Consider the following 16,699-nt stretch of genomic DNA (forward strand, 5'->3'; position numbering starts at 1 on the left):
TTCCAACATATATAATAAATGCAATAAAACATTAAACGTTAAAAAAACCTTCCCTCTACAGAGCTGCCTTCAGATGGCTCAGGGTCAGATACCCATTCAGTATTTATCTGATGAAAATAGGGACGTCCTACCAGAGGACAGGATCACACTTCAAAACGACCTTGACAGATTAGAGAACTGGGCCAAAACAAACAAGATGAATTTTAACAGGGAGAAATGTAAAGTATTGCACTTGGGCAAAAAAAATGAGAGGCACAAATACAAGATACACCTGGCTTGAGAGCAGTACATGTGAAAAGGATCTAGGAGTCTTGGTTGACCACAAACTTGACATGAGCCAACAGTGTGACGTGGCAGCTAAAAAAGCCAATGCAATTCTGGGCTGCAAAGATAGGAGTATAGCATCTAGATCAAGGGAAGTAATAGTGCCACTGTATTCTGCTCTGGTCAGACCTCACCTGGAGTACTGTGTCCAGTTCTGGGCACCACAGTTCAAGAAGGACACTGACAAACTGGAACGTGTCCAGAGGAGGGCAACCAAAATGGTCAAAGGCCTGGAAACGATGCCTTATGAGGAACGGCTAAGGGAGCTGGGCATGTTTAGCCTGGAGAAGAGGAGGTTAAGGGGTGATATGATAGCCATGTTCAAATATATAGAAGGATGTCACATAGAGGAGGGAGAAAGGTTGTTTTCTGCTGCTCCAGAGAAGCGGACACGGAGCAATGGATCCAAACTACAAGAAAGAAGATTCCACCTAAATATTAGGAAGAACTTCCTGACAGTAAGAGCTGTTCGACAGTGGAATTTGCTGCCAAGGAGTGTGGTGGAGTCTCCTTCTTTGGAGGTCTTTAAGCAGAGGCTTGACAACCATATGCCAGGAGTGCTCTGATGGTGTTTCCTGCTTGGCAGGGGGTTGGACTCGATGGCCCTTGTGGTCTCTTCCAACTCTATGATTCTATGATTCTACCATACCCTCCAACATTTCTCCAATGAAAATAGAGACGTACTAAGGAAAAGCAGGGCATTCCGGGATCAAATAAGAAACCGGGTCGGCTTTTGTAAATCGGGGGCTGTCCCTGGAAAATAGGAACACTTGGAGGGTCTGATATAATGGGTAAAACTGTGACAAGATGAGCTATGGGTGTGCCAGGCATGCCAACTCTGGGGGCCGAGGGGTCTTCAGCCCCCTCAATATTTGCTTGAAGGGGGCCCAGCCTCCCCATGTTGAGAGGAGCCCAGTGCAATGTTGGAGAAGGCTGCACTGACTTGCATGATGTTGGGAGGTGTGTGTGATGTTGCCCCCCAATCTTGGGGGCAACCTGGAGCCTCTGGTGCCTACTCAGCCTGTTTTGGGGTCACGAAAAGTCGGACACGACTAAATGACTAAACAGCAGCAACAACAACAACAACAACTGTTGATGGGCAGCTTCAAGAGCCCTGCTCTGCCTTCTTATGGTTCCTTATCTTTAAACTGGACTTGGTCTGGACATCCCTTCCCACAGAGGACACCTTCAGACAAGCAAGTATTAAATCAGTCAAAATTAATACCATCAACCAACCGTTAAGCAAAGTACAAAAAATATATATAGTACAGAATCACAGCCTCCGTAGAACCAGTTATTAAGGGAATAATGTAAAACATGCATTTTTAAATTTTTAATCCTCATCCCTGTATATATATATTTTAAAAAACACCTTGCTTTTTAAGGCACCTAACAAATAATACAAAAGCCAAGTAAAAGAAATCATAAAACAAAACTTTTTAAAACAACAACAACAGAAATCCATGCCGAAAGAATCACCACTAGAATGTATCCAGAATGAGTTTCTTCTATACTGTATAAAATTCTCCACAGAAATATTTCTGCTGAATTGAGAACATCCCTCTCTTATCAGTTTTGGAATAAGCGAATTAGATTCTGTAAAGCCATTTAGGAGCCTGTTATGATTGAGTGTATTTTAACATTTGTATGTTTTCAAGTAAAATTTTAACGTTTGCGTGTATGGTTGTAAAACTTTCTTGGTCTTTTTGTTTTATCTTTTTGTAAACCTCTTCAAGTTTTTTTATTTTTTGCTTTTTTTTACCAATGTGTATACATTTTCTAAAATAAAAAAATAAAAAAGGCCTTTTCAGGTATTTGACATGTGGGCATGTGCAAAGAGGCTGGGATGAGAAGTTCCTCACCATCAGAGGTGCCAACTTGAATAAAACATTGTGAGGGCCCAGGTAAGCCCTAATCGATCACAAGATGTGGCGCATGCACATCATTTGGATGTCCCCTCCAATGTTTTATTGGGGGGCCTTTGGCCCCTAGGAGTTGGCTCCTATGCCCACCATCGCTTTCCGTGAGTTGGAGGCCAAACGCAGGGGTCGTACTTAGGGGTTGGCTAGATCTTCTTCTGCCCCACAAGCAGAAGTATGTGTGGCCCAAAAGCTAACTTGTTGTGTACAGTCATACCTTGGGTTGAATGTGCTTTGGGATAAGCACGTTCGAGTTGCGCTCCGCGGCAACCCGGAAGTAACGGAGCGCGTTACTTCTGGGTTTCGCCGCTTGCGCATGCGCAGGTGCTCAAAATGACGTCACGCGCATGCGCAGAAGCGCCGAAAGGTGACCCGCGCAGACGCGCGGACACGGGTTACGTTTGCTTCTAGATGCGAACGGGGCTCCGGAACGGATCCTGTTCACATCTAGAAGTACCACTGTATATCGAACGCCTCCCTCAGGAGACAAAACAAGGTTTCACTGGCACTGTGAGAGGGTGAAGAGAGGCTACGCCAGGGGTCAGCAAACTTTTTCAGCAGGGGGCCGATCTACTGTCCCTCAGACCCCGTGGAGGGCCGGACTATATTTTTTTGGGGGGAAACAACGAATTCCAATGCCCTACAAATAACTGAGAGATGCATTTTAAATAAAAGCACACATTCTACTCATGTAAAAACACCAGGCAGGCCCCACAAATAACCCAGAGATGCATTTTCAATAAAAGGACACATTCTATTCATGTAAAGACACACTGATTCCCGGACCATCCGCGGGCTGGATTTAGAAGGCGATTGGGCCGGATCCGGCCCCCGGGCCTTAGTTTGCCTACCCATGGGCTACGCCTTCATGCCCATTTGCATTGTCATTCCAGGGCCTTGTGCCCATTTTTGTGCCAAGGAAGGAAGAAAAGGCTGGAAGAAAAAAGTGGACGATGAGTCTTGATGTGGGAAGAACGCCTTGCATACACCCTGGCGTGTGCTTGTCAGTTTCGTAGCTGGAACTCCACTGCACGCCAAGAGAGCATGGTTCTAGTTGCAGCTGTTCCTTTGCTCCTCTGGCATTCCTGCCTCAAATATATACAGGGTTCTTCTGTCTTCCGCATAGCTGCTTGTGGTGTAGCCTGCTGCCGAATGTAATTAATAGTTGCTCGTCCAGCAACTCAATGTCACCCCTTTGTTTTCCTTTGCTTTTGGAGGGAACGGAGAGTGAAAAATAAAGCGGCCCTGCTTGAGGTTTCTTAATCGATTGCGTCGTGGACGCAATTAGAAGCTACAGCTGGAAACCTTTTGTGCCGTTGTCATAGTTTGATGCTGTTAACTGCTCAGCGAGAGAGGCCAGATAAACCGATAGTCCTGTGCTTATCTTTCCTTAAAGCAATGTTGGTGGGGGTGGTTTAAGGGGGCTAAAGAGATATCGATGAAACTTGCGGATTTTATTTCCACAGAGGCTAAATAAAATCGATAAAAGGCGATTCTGGTTTTCGATAGGCTGATCACGTCAACCACCCAGGCTTCTCCAAAGAGATCTCCAAATCCCCCACATAGCTTGCACCCCACAATCCCTTGCACTTTTGGTCATCTTTTGGTTTCCACCAGATCCCAAGTCCAGGTGCTGTGCTTTCTAAAGAGAGCTGGGTCACTGGCGGGTTCGTATGGTGAATAATGGCCGTTTACATGGTGTGGACATGTCGAGCTCACAGCCTCAGAACAGTAGTGTAGATTGCCTCCCAAAATCTAGTAATAAGAATTAGGCTATTTTCCAGCCACTGTTACATGCGCAATGTGCAAACCAACTGCCATGAGCCTATGTAGACCTATCATGTTGCAATCCCATAGCTGTTCAGGAAAATCATGGAGCTATGCCAGACTCCCTCTCCAGGCCCCTCCTGATAATTAATGCTTACAGAATTAATGAGTGATCAGGATCTGATTTAAGGCCTAATTAAGAGCATGAATATTATGGTTAGAGTTGGAGAGAGGACAGGGATGTCTGATCCTGCACGTTTCTTTGGATTCTTGAATGTGGGTGCAGGACCCACAGTGTTAAGATCTGCATATACAGTGATACCTCAGGTTACATACGCTTCAGGTTACATACGCTTCAGGTTACAGACTCCGCTAACCCAGAAATAGTGCTTCAGGTTAAGAACTTTGCTTCAGGATGAGAACAGAAATCAGGCGGCGCGGCAGCAGCAGGAGGCCCCATTAGCTAAAGTGGTGCTTCTGGTTAAGAACAGTTTCAGATTAAATACGGACCTCCGAAACGAATTAAGTACTTAACCTGAGGTACCACTGTATTATATACGCTTCTTTGGGTAGGGGGAGAAGGATTGCATAGAAGCATTGAAAACAAATAGCAATAGTGGTGGAGGTGTGAGGAAATTAAGAATTTTTGGACAGTAACACAAGAAGAATTAAAGAAGATGTTGAAAATATCAATAATAAAAAAAACAGAAATATATCTACTTGGATTGATAGGGGAAGAGATACCATGGAGGGGAAAAAGAATCTTCTTATATGCAAGTACAGCAGCTAGAGTAGTGATTGCTGCTAAGTGGAAGTCACAGACTCTACGCTTAAGGGAAGAATGGATTTGTAAACTAAATGAATACTTAACTCCGGCAAAACTAACAGCTATTATAAGAAACCAATCGAATCAAAAATTAAAAAAGGAGTGGGAATGTTTTGATGAATATATGGTAAAATATTGCTCAAAAAAGATATGCTAATATGCCTAGATTAAAATGTAAAGTATCTGAGGGAAGGTAAATCAGTAAATGAAGATAATAAGAATATAGAGAAGATTTGAGAAGATTGTAAAATGCAAAGATAAATGTAATATCAGAATGTCAAGGAAATCGGGTGGGGGCGGGGGGAAGCAGGGGGAGGGACAAAAGAATATTATGTTTGATTGATGGCTATATGGGGGGATGAGGAGGATGTGTGATGGCTTTGGTTTATTTATATTGTGATGTAATATGGAAAAAACCAATAAAATATTGTATTGAAAAGAAGAAGAAAACAAATAGCAACCTTCAGTTGCTTCCATTCTTTATCTAAGATCAGGCTACTCTTTTGATGCTATATCTGTGTTCCAATTCTGAAGGAGGTTAATTTTGCAAACTGCCCTGTGATCATCGGGTGAAGGGCTGTTTAAAATTTAAGGACCAATAATAATAGCAAACGATAAGGTAATCACTTTCCTTCAGGACTCCCTAAATGGAGATTATGAAAGCTCAATTTGATCCTCTTCCAGAATGGGTGTGTTTATATGGTCCTTTTTTTGTGGCTCGAAATTAAAAATGTCATGGCTGCATCCTTAGTTACTCCTTCAGCAGTGTTAGAAACTGAGATACGAAATCTAGGAGCTAAATGGCACCTTAAACTGAGTTTACGGGCACAACAACAGAATGTCTAGGCACACTTTTTTATAACAAGAATACGAAGCTGAAAATGAATGAACTGCAGCTAAAATATTATGTTCATTTTTCACATGGTCTAGTCCTTCCCCTGCCCACCCCCTAATATTCTTAAGAGGGTCTCTTCTCCAGTCTTCGGAGAGTAGCTGGAAGTGGGGAGGCAGAAAAAGATCCTCCTTTCCTTCCACTCTGCAGTTCTAATCTGAAATTTCAGGCATGGTACTGTCAGGAATTCGGCCTACACTCGAGTAGGACTCTGGCAGAGACACATGCGTGACTGGCATGTTCTCTCCCTGCTGGTCGGAAGCTTCATAAGCTTTCTTCAGCCCAAACATCACAGCGACCGATGCCAACAGACACTGGCACACTTAGGGATCTGCAGAGTTTGCGCAACTTGCATGACAGACCTCAGCAACTCAGCATTTTGGCTAATCTACCTTATTTACATATAAACACACACGGAGCACTGCAACATGGCTCCCTCTCTCTCTAGCATCAGACAGCAAAGAGAAAAAGAACAAAGGATAATAGTCCCATTTCATGGAACACAGTAACACAAACATCCTGTCTCCGTCACTTCCTACTCTGTGGAGTCAAAACATACCACGTCATGTGAAAGTCAACAATTCCATGACTGCAATCATGGAGCAGAAATTCTAACAGGTACTGCGCCCAGAGCTCAGAAACTGCTTGCGCTAATGAAATTCCTTGGCACAAAACGCGCCTAGAACAATGGGAGTTTCGAACACTGTATTTCAGTATTGTGCATGTGCATGTTTATATATTTTTCTTTCTATCAAGTTGAGTACTTTAAGTCCTTTCAGCCACAAGATTGCTATGCTCAGCAAGGGGTGGGATTTGGTGACTTCCACGGCCCCTTCAAATTCTGAAATTCTATGATTTTTTAAATCATGTATAGCTTAAAATATGAAATCTTAAGTTAGTTTCGCTTTTCCTGATTGCCCATGTTTGATAACCAAACTGTGAGTGTTCAGAAGTTGGCAAAACCTTTTCAACAGCTGGAATTGATCCTATTACACTCCATCATCTTAACCTAGTTCAGGCCTCTGATGAGCTGCATATTATTCATTCAGCTTCAATCACACAAGTGGCTTTCCCCATACATGCCAGCTTGAGTGAGGATTTCTCCCCTCCCCTTAGTAATCCGATAATTATACACATAGTGGTCTCTCAAAGCCAGTAGTCTGAAGGAAAACGTATCATGGTACCTTGTGGATTTCACTTATGAAATCTCTGCTGGAGTTATTAATCTTACAACAAGCAGAAAATAAAACCTCAAAGCTTACCGGGTCCCCAAGGTGCACAGTTTTGGGGAGAGCAGCCAGTTCGGAAACGGCTCCGTTGAGAAACTCGCTCTTCCAAAGTATTAGTAAATCGGAAAGGAGCAGATTGCCATGTTTAGAGAAGTAATACTTTAGCAACGCATCTGCTCACAGCACTAAGTGGGGGGGGGGATATTCTGTGCAATGGTGCACACTGCCTGTAATGCTGTTTTAATAATTGAGTCTGCTCTAAATTGTGTTTGCTAAATAAAATCCCTGTTTTATTTCAGTTGATGTCCGTCACTGTGTTAGCCGTTTCTGCCTGGATGAGGGACTACTTGAATAATGTTCTCACTTTAACTGCAGAAACAAGGTAGGCTTGTCATGGCTGTCCGCATGTAGCTAGACTGCCAAGGAGGGAAGTGCGAATGCTCGGGTGGTGGTGGGGTGAAGAGTGAGGTCCCACAAAGCTTCTGAAAAGGGCTTTGGTATTTTGCATAATTTATCTGAGATGCTGTTTTAAAAACCTCCACTGCTGGAATAATCCTGGTTAAGGTCACGTTTGCACCATACATTTTTTTTAAAATAAAATTTTTATTAACAATTTCAACATAACAAATTATCAAAACAAATCATCTTCATTATTTCCCTCCTTTCCCCCCTCCCCCTCCCCAAATAACCCTCCCTCCCTCCTGCCCCCCCCCAAGACTTCCCTCAGCTCCTCTCTCTGATTTCTCAACTCATGGTGTTCTCTGCATACTGTAAAATTGTATACATCCTTTTATTATCTATCTACCATATTAACCCTCAATAAATTTGTGTATGTTTATTCAAAACCTGCCAAGGAGTCCAGTCGTTTGCACCATACATTTAATGCACCATTGCAGTCAAACCTCGGTTCCTGGAGGGCTCCATTTTGGAACGTTTCAGCTCCCAATTGCCGAAAACCCGGAAGAAAATGCTCCGGTTTCCGAACATTTTTCGGAAGCTGGACGTCCGACATGGCTTCCGCTTGAGTGCAGGAAGCTCTTGCAACCAATCGGAAGTCACGCCTCGGTTGTCAAATGTTTTGGAAGCCGAACGGGCTTCTGGAACGGATTACGTTCGGCAACCGAGGTTTGACTGTGTAACACCTTAACAATCGCGGCTCCCCCCCCCAAAGAATCCCGAGAACTGTAGTTGAGGGTGCTAAGAGTTGCTAGGAGAAACCTATTCCCCTCCCAGAGCTAAAATTCCTAGAATTCCCTGGGAAGAGGCTTGTTGTTGTTTAGTCGTTTAGTCGTGTCCGACTCTTCGTGACCCCATGGACCAGAGCACGCCAGGCACTCCTGTCTTCCACTGCCTCCCCCAGTTTGGTCAAACTCATATTGGTAGCTTCGAGAACACTGTCCAACCATCTCGTCCTCTGTCGTCCCCTTCTCCTTGCGCCCTCCATCTTTCCCAACATCAGGGTCTTTTCCAGGGAGTCTTCTCTTCTCATGAGGTGGCCAAAATATTGGAGCCTCAGCTTCACGATCTGTCCTTCCAGTGAGCACTCAGGGCTGATTTCTTTGATTCCTAATGGGAAATGTAGTTCTTTGAAGGGAATAGGAATCTCCTGACCACTCCCACTCTTAACAGATTATTGCTCCCAGAATTCTTTGGGGGAAGCCATGACTGTCAAAGTGGTTCAGTGTTCAATGTGAGAGGATATTGTCAGGTTTGAGCCACAGTGGGCAGTAGTTGGAGGGGGAGTCTGGAGTCAGAGACCAGGGACCAAGCCAGGAATCTGGAGTCAAAAGGGCACACCAGAGTCAGGAAGACTCAGTGTAAACGGGAAGCTTTTCATAGCTCTTCCTGCCTCAGCGGGTTCAGTGGGCATTCTGTGCTGCTGTGGAAGATTCCCTTCAGTCCTGGTGGCTTCCTGGTTCTGGTTCCCATAGTTCTCGATACATGTTCACATGAGCAAAGGCACAAACAGCTACAAGGTTCCACAATTTTTTCTTGGGACTGCATAGCCAAGCTTTCAGTAGCTAGGAAGGCATGCTTTTTCTTGCGCCCAGCTCCACAGAATCAAAGTGTACTTGCTGCCCTGCAAACAAGGTGTTACGGGGCAGGAGGGGTTGATGGTGCCTGGGGATTTGGGTGACGCCCAGTGGCGTAGCGTGGGTTGTCAGCACCCGGGGCAAGGCAAGTAATTTGCACCCCCTAACCCGTGGATTTGCGCCCCCTAACCCGTGGATTTGCGCCCCCTAACCCTAAGCCCCAGATGTTGCGCCCGGTGCTGCCGGCCCCCCTGCACCCCCCACACTACGCCACTGGTGACGCCCCCTCTCCTCCAACCCACGACGTTATTTATGGCTGCATCTCAGCACAAGACAAACCTGGGTGTCTCCCTGCATTGTCGGCAACTTTTAACAATGGTACAGTGGTACCTCGGGGTTAAGAACTTAATTTGTTCTGGAGGTCTGTTCTTAACCTGAAGCGCCACTTTAGCTAATGCGGCCTCCCGCTGCCGCTGCGCCGCCACTGCACGATTTCTGTTCTCATCCTGAAGCAAAGTTCTTAACCCGTGGTAATATTTCTGGGTTAGCGGAGTCTGTTACCTGAAGCATATGTAACCTGAGGCATATGTAACCCGAGGTACCACTGTATTGCTCCCATTGCAAACACTGATCGCCAGGATTTAAATTTCTGGTCTTTGCTAGCAACTGCACTCATGAGATGGGTCTGAGGGGGTTATTTGTGACGGTCTGCCTGGTTTTTGCAAGCCTCGTGTGCATCATTTCCCTTCCCCCTTCAGCATGGCAGCAGGATCACATCCAGTGATTGTGTGAGGATTTCCCACAATTCCCTGTTCTGCTTCCAATAATTCTTGGCGTGGTGGATGCAAGAATCGTGGGAAGGGATGGGGATTCCTCTTTAAACAGGAGTCCATGCTCCCATACCCTTCTCACTTTTCATTCTGTCAGAATAGTACAAAGGTTAGAGAGGGTTAAGGGTTCCTTCAGCTGGAGTAGTCGTTTTGTGGCTTTTTCGGCCATTTTCTCACCGTAAGTTTCCTTTCTGTTCCGGTTGAGTTTGTGGCGTGTAGTAGCATCCTCCCCACTTGCTGTTTTGGGACTACAGTTCCCATCATCCCTGACCACTGGTCCTACTAGGTACGGATGATGGGAATTGTAGTCCAAAAAACAGCCGGAAGCCTAAATTTGGGAAACACTGGTCTAGCTCCTGGATGAGGAGTCTGTTGCCCTCCAGTTGTTGTTGGACTCCAACTCCTATCAGCCTCAGCCAGCCTGGCCAAAGATGGGGATTGTAGTCCGGCAACATCCTCCAGAACCCCAAAGTCGAAAAATGTAACATCCCTATTCTTGCACCAACAATCATTGCTTGAGCCTCTCCACCCAACCCTATTCCAAATTGCTGAAAGCTCCTCTTCGCTTGTTTGCATTTTATTTATTTGTATTCTGTTTCAACGGAAGACTCATAGCTTAGCAAAAAGGAATCAGTGTTAAGAATTACAACGCAAATGCCTTACTTGCACATCCCAATAGAAAGTAATTGATATAAGGAAAGCAATACAGATTTCATATTCAATACTAAACAATACTTTTGATGCTAATTCCACATTTTAAGTAGCATAATGAGAGCAGGATTCAATTTCGCCCTCTTCTTTCCCCTGTGTGCCCCCCAAATTGGCTTTGGAACAGCAAATGAGGGGAGAAGAAGGGGGATTGTTCCATCTGGCAGGCTGAACAGATTGTACTGATGGAATGATTGACATAGGACCACGTCGAATTCCTCACTTGTGTATCTCTAAGCAATGCACATAAATGGGCAAAGCGTTTTAAATCACAAAAACGAACCATATACAAAACACCAAAATGCATCAGGATAGGACACCAAATGCAACAGTATATATCATCATGGAAATATATTTAGGTATCACAAAAAGAAATGCGAATAATAATAATAATAATAATAATAATAATAATAATAATAATACAGTTCTAATTCCAAGAGTTCTCAAACAAATGCCTTTGTGCAGCTTGAAGGCGGCAGTCCTCTGGTTGTAAACTCACAGCCTATGTATTCAGAGATATACTGCCCCCAGCATGGAGGTTCCACTTCTCTATCACGGTTAGTTGTTGAGGGATTGATCTTCCCAAAAAAGAGAAACCTCTCCTTCTTCCCCAGAAGGGAGAAGCCACTGAGGGATAGCAGTTTCAGAAGCAAAAGGCACAGAGTTTTTGTTTTGTTTTTTTAAAGCACCCTCAAATCTTCCCCGAAGGACAAAATAGGGACAATAATTTATTCAGGTTCCAGAAAACTGGGGTTGTCCCTTGAGCACTGATTCCATGGCTGTTTGTTACTCTGCCTCTCGTGAGATCTCAGTAGAGCAGCCTCAGTTCGTTCATTCATTGTCCGTGCGTTAAGGAATATGTACTTTAAAGTACACAGCAAAATGAGTTATTTCAAATCTAAGAAACTGAATAATTCATAGCTTCTAAAAGCTGTTAGGCCATTTCCATCTAGATTCAAAGGGCACAACTGCCTCTTAATAGGACACTCCTGGTAGCAGTAATAGATGTAATGATGATGATGATAATGATAATAATAATAATAATAATAATAATAATAATAATAATAATAATTTTATTTATACCCTGCCCTCCCCAGCCAAGACTGGGCTCAGGGCGGCTAACACCAAATATATAATACATTAAAAACACAAAATCAAACCATTAGTTTAAAATACAATTCCAATCACATTTAAAATCAAAATAAAATTAAGTGGGTAAGACTAATGGTTTCTGCATTCCTTGATCAGAAGACTACCATTTTCTAAAACGAGCCACAGTTCAGTTCTGTTAGCATGATCCTGTTGTTGTTTTCATTTGCTTTCAGGGTAGAGGAAGCTGTTCTTTCCACTTACTTCCCAGTTGTCCACCCAGTCATGATTGCGGTCTGCTGTTTCCTTATCATTGTTGGAATGTTGGGCTATTGCGGAACAGTGAAAAGGAGCCTTCTGCTGCTCGTGTGGGTAAGAGTCTTCTGTTTTCCCGTGCCATTTCATCACTGATGCAAGGAGAACGTCTCTTAATATCCCATTGCCACTCTTCTTTGGCGACCGCTTGTAGCCGAGTAAGATTGGCTTCCATGAACACGGTCTTAACAGTGAGTCCGTAAGTGACTGTGGAGGCCAATTCTGGATCCACATGTCCTTCCACAGTGGGGACACAGATTTCCAGGCGGGAGTTGATCACGGTGAGGGTTTGCCAAGGGTGCCTTCCTCTTAGCACGTTTCTCCCTTTCAGCCTGAGTTTGAGCGTCTTCAAAGCCCATGACACCTTTGGTAACAGCTGTTCTCCAATTGGAGCGCTCGCAGGCCAGTGTTTCCCAGTTGGCGGTGTTCATACTACATTTTTTAGACAATCCCACAGTGATTGGGATTGAAGATTGGAGTGATCGTTCTGTGATATTATGGCAGTGGGCAAAGCTGTATTGTAACTTTTGAATAAATGTATTTATTTTTTTTAATGGCTTTGGAAAAAAAGAGAGAAGAGGGTTGCTGAAGGTATTTTGGTCACCCATAGTCTCAGAAGCTGGTAGAAATGGAGAACTTTCTTCTCTGCTCTGGGACCAAGTCTTGTTCAACTTTTCAGTCAGCTTTGGAGAAATCTGTGTTTAGATACAGTTCTGCGTGAGGCAAAGCTTGTGGAAAGAAATGAAGTCTTTGCCAGTAGTATATAGATTAAGAGCCTGAGGAATGCCTAGCTTTGCTTGAATGGTAGAATTTAGGCTCTTATTTACAAAGCGCTGAAACTGGTTCAATCTTAACTTCATGAGTGGGACTGAACCAGCTTTATTAGAAAACAGTGCCGCAGTTTCAACACAGTTCTACTGCTCTGCTCCAAAGTAAGTCCTGTTGAATTTGGTGGGGCTTACTTCTGAGCAATGCATAAATTGCACCGTAGTTCCCCATTTACCTGGAAGTAAGCTCCATTGAGTTCAGTGGCACTTACTCCCAGGTAAATGTGTATCGAGTTGCAGCCTTAGTGCAGTCCACAATCTGAACATTACAGTTGAGATAAGACTGTGTACCAGGCAACATTCCACTGTAAGTTGTCCTTAACAGACAGATGCCTGGGAATGGGAAAGAATCTGAATTATTTGGTTCTTGCCACCCCAGACTTCTAAAACAAGCTCTTAAATCACTTGAGTGTCTTAAAACGTTTAACCCATTATCGTTTTGTTCTTTTTAAATCTCAGATGAATGTTCTGTTTAAATCTCAGATGAATGTTCTGTTTAATTTTTTTTAAAAAATGCAGTGTGTTCAAATAACAAAATGATTTAAAACTGGGTCCTAATCCTTTCTTTCTTTGTTTATTTAAAATGCCAGCGGAGAAGCAGAATCAGTTACTGCTCTTTAACACAATCTGGAAGTAAACACATGTACTATGTGTAGAGCAATCAAACTCCATTAAATCAAGCCTAGACAGTTCTAGAGCTCTTAACCTACAATATTTCACTCTGGGGAGCCTGAGAACCAGCTCTTTCTGGCCCAACTGATAAGCAAAAAATAAAGGATATTTTCCTAAGTACACTGCAGTTCTTGACTAATTGCTAAATAAGCCGTTTACCATGGCATTGCAGAGATGTGCAGGTGCGACTCAATAGTTGATTCATCACCCTAATAAGAAGCAGCAACAACACCCCACAAGAGCTCTACAGAAAAAAGCTTTCGTAAAACCAGATGAAATGCAGGATAAAGAAACATGGTGTAAAATATTAAGTCTTTTCAGTCTTTCCCTTTGTTTTTCATTCTGAGACTTCTCGAGGATTGAAGTAATCAAGCACACATTAATTTGAATGCATCCTGAAGCTAAATTAATTTAAATTTTATATGTATATATAGAAAGAATTATTTAAACCCAGAAGTGTTTTTAGAGTATGGTGTACTGTAGAGGGATGGTCCTACTATTTTATATTATTTATTTTATTTTATATGTTTACTGCCCTGTAAGGTAAAGGTAAAGGACCCCTGGACAGTTAAGTCCAATCAAAGGTGACTATGGGATTGCGGCGCTCATCTTGCTTTCAGGGCGAGGGAGCCGGCGTTTGTCCACATACACCTTTCCGGGTCACGTGGCCCGCATGACTAAACCATTTCTGGTGCAATGGGACACTGTGAAGAGTGCCAGAGTGCACGGAAACGCCGTTTACCTTCCTGCCGCAGTGGTACCTATTTATCTACTTGCACTGGCATGCTTTCGAACTGCTAGATTGGCAGGAGCTGGGACAGAGCAATGGGAGCTCACCTCACTGTACGGATTTGAACTGCCGACCTTCCGACTGGTGAGCCCAAGAGGCTCAGTGGTTTAGACCACAGCTCCCTATACCTGTACTTTATAAGGCACAAAACCACCAGGGTTGGAGTAGGTGGAGCTGAAGGGGCAAATAATGTCAGGGCACTGTCTTGAGATTGAAACAGAAACCCTAACCTCTTGCCTCAAGGAGTTCCACACTTGGGATGGCAATGCAGAAAAAGCATTCTCACATGTTGCCAACCACCCAATGGCCCATGCAAGAAAGGCACGACCATCAGTCTTAAAGAACTGGGTGGTTTGCATAAGTTGCACTGTTCAGAAAGGAGCCATCCGTACCCAGAATGGATGGAGTCCTTGAGGAAGAGGACGGGATTAGCCTTCCTCCCAGTCACGTCTCCAAGTGCATCTCTTCACTTTTTGGTCTAGGATTGCACATCCTTTGAACCATTAGATTGCAGACTCTGTTCCTGCCGTCTCTAGTTTCTCATTAAAAAGCCATTGGATTTTGTGCGATGGGAAAGATCTCTCTCTCTCTGCCTGAGACCTTGGAGAGCAGCAGCCAGGTCAGGGCTAGATTCCTGTACCCTGGTCAGGTCTGTCTTTAGCATATGCAGCGCCGGAGTTCAAAAATTTGCCCAGCGCCCCCCCCCCCGCAGGAGCCGCGCACCATTTGAAGAGCGCAGCTCTTGGGGGCTTTTCCCCGAGGAGGGAGAAGGGACTGACTGGCCGTTTCAGTCCCTTTTCCCTCCTGGTTGAAAAGCCCGTAGGAGTTGCGCACGGCTCCTGTGGGCTTTTGCGGGAGGTGGGGGAATTCCGCCACCTCCCGCAAAAACAGGGAGAAGGTCTTGGAGTAGAACACAGGCTGTGTGCAGCCTGTCCACTGCTCCCAGAGCTGCGGGGGGGAAATCATATTTTTTTCCTTGATTCCCCCCCCCCCCCCCCGAAAACTAGGTGCGTCCTATGGGCCGGTGCGTCCAATAGGGCGAAAAATACGGTATTCAGTTTAAATTTTTGCTTAGCTAAACTCGGGGGGGGGGGGGCTTTCTCAAGGTACACCATCTGTCTACAATTTACTGTCCCTGTGTTATTAGGAGTAAGTCTTCATCGATCTTCTATTTTCCTTCGGTTTCCTTTCAATTTAAAATTTAGTGCCTCTGCTAACGCTTTTTAGGAACAAATACCTGATTAAGATATATGTGTGCAGTATTTGAAACCAACCACAGCAGAGATCGCAGGTGAAAATTACCTGTGTCCCTTTTTAAAGTTGTAAATGATGAATTTCAACAGAGGGGAATCCCTTCATTTACTCCATTAAAAAAAATCCCAATAGTTTTGAAAAGTAATCTTACCTAAGCTGGTTTGTTGCCTTTTCAAACCTGTTTCATCTTCCCCAGCCTCCCCCCCCCCAATCCCTCTGCCAGTGAAAGGGCTAAAGCCAGTACTATAGCCAGGGACAGGCTCACTCAGCGGAATGCGGCTCGCTCCTTCCGCCACTTATTGGTCATAAGAACACAGAAAAAAGTCCCCTGCAGCATTAATACAGTGGGTGCAAATGTCTTTACAGTGGTACCTCGGGTTAAGTACTTAATTCATTCCGGAGGTCCGTTCTTAACCTGAAACTGTTCTTAACCTGAAGCACCACTTTAGCTAATGGGGCCTCCTGCTGCTGCTGCCACGCCGCCGGAGCCCGATTTCTGTTCTCATCCTGAAGCAAAGTTCTTAACCCGAGGTACTATTTCTGGCTTAGCGGAGTCATATGAAAAAACGTGCCTTCTTTTTCTTTACATTTCCAACACTTGTTGAAGCTTGTTTTATACATTTTGCCATCTTTGCCAGTGTGATATACCATCTATACACACACACATACACACGAATGATAATAGTTAGAGGTAGGTAGCTGTGTTGGTCTGCTGTAGTCGAAACAAAACAAAATGATTAAAATAAAATAAAATAAAATAAATAAATAAATTCCTCCCAGTAGCACCTTAGAGACCAACTAAGTTAGTTATTGGTATGAGCTTTCATGTGCATGCACACTTCTTCAGATAAATGCATTTAATAAAAACAACAGCAATAGAAATACTGTTTCTTTAACAGGAAACCTATATTCTGATGTCCCTGAAGAAAGCCTTCTCAAAAGTGCATTGGGCATCTTGCTATAAGGACGTTTACATGTTTTATAAAACTCAAATCTTGCAGTTCTGTTTTGAAGCTTTGAGGCTGGCAGTACCTTCATTTCCTCACAAAACGCTACCATGTAGTAAAATCTAAACCAAGTGGAAGCGTTTGGGTTTAATGCAAGATGTAAATCTAAACAGAGCGGACATGTTTAGCCTCTCCAATAGCACTGGAACCCGGCTACGAGAAGACCATAATTTATTATCTGCAGCTGCCTGCATATGGTCACTTGACAGCAATCTAA

General features: G+C 44.0%; 1 protein-coding gene across 4 annotated transcripts in view; it reads left to right on the forward strand.

Moving 5' to 3' along the window:
• Positions 1 to 16,699, forward strand: part of TSPAN12 (tetraspanin 12) — an 88,234-nt gene that overhangs the window by 22,155 nt on the left and 49,380 nt on the right. For all 4 annotated transcript variants that reach the window (XM_083574700.1, XM_083574702.1, XM_083574701.1 and 1 more), the window contains 2 exons: positions 7,257 to 7,339; positions 11,854 to 11,989. In XM_083574700.1, coding sequence (XP_083430826.1) covers positions 7,257 to 7,339; positions 11,854 to 11,989 — 219 coding nt within the window. The remainder of the gene's footprint in view (positions 1 to 7,256; positions 7,340 to 11,853; positions 11,990 to 16,699) is intronic.

This window comes from Podarcis filfolensis (genome assembly GCF_964270895.1).
Source record: "Podarcis filfolensis genome assembly, chromosome: 10".
Classification (NCBI taxonomy): Eukaryota; Metazoa; Chordata; class Lepidosauria; order Squamata; family Lacertidae; genus Podarcis; species Podarcis filfolensis.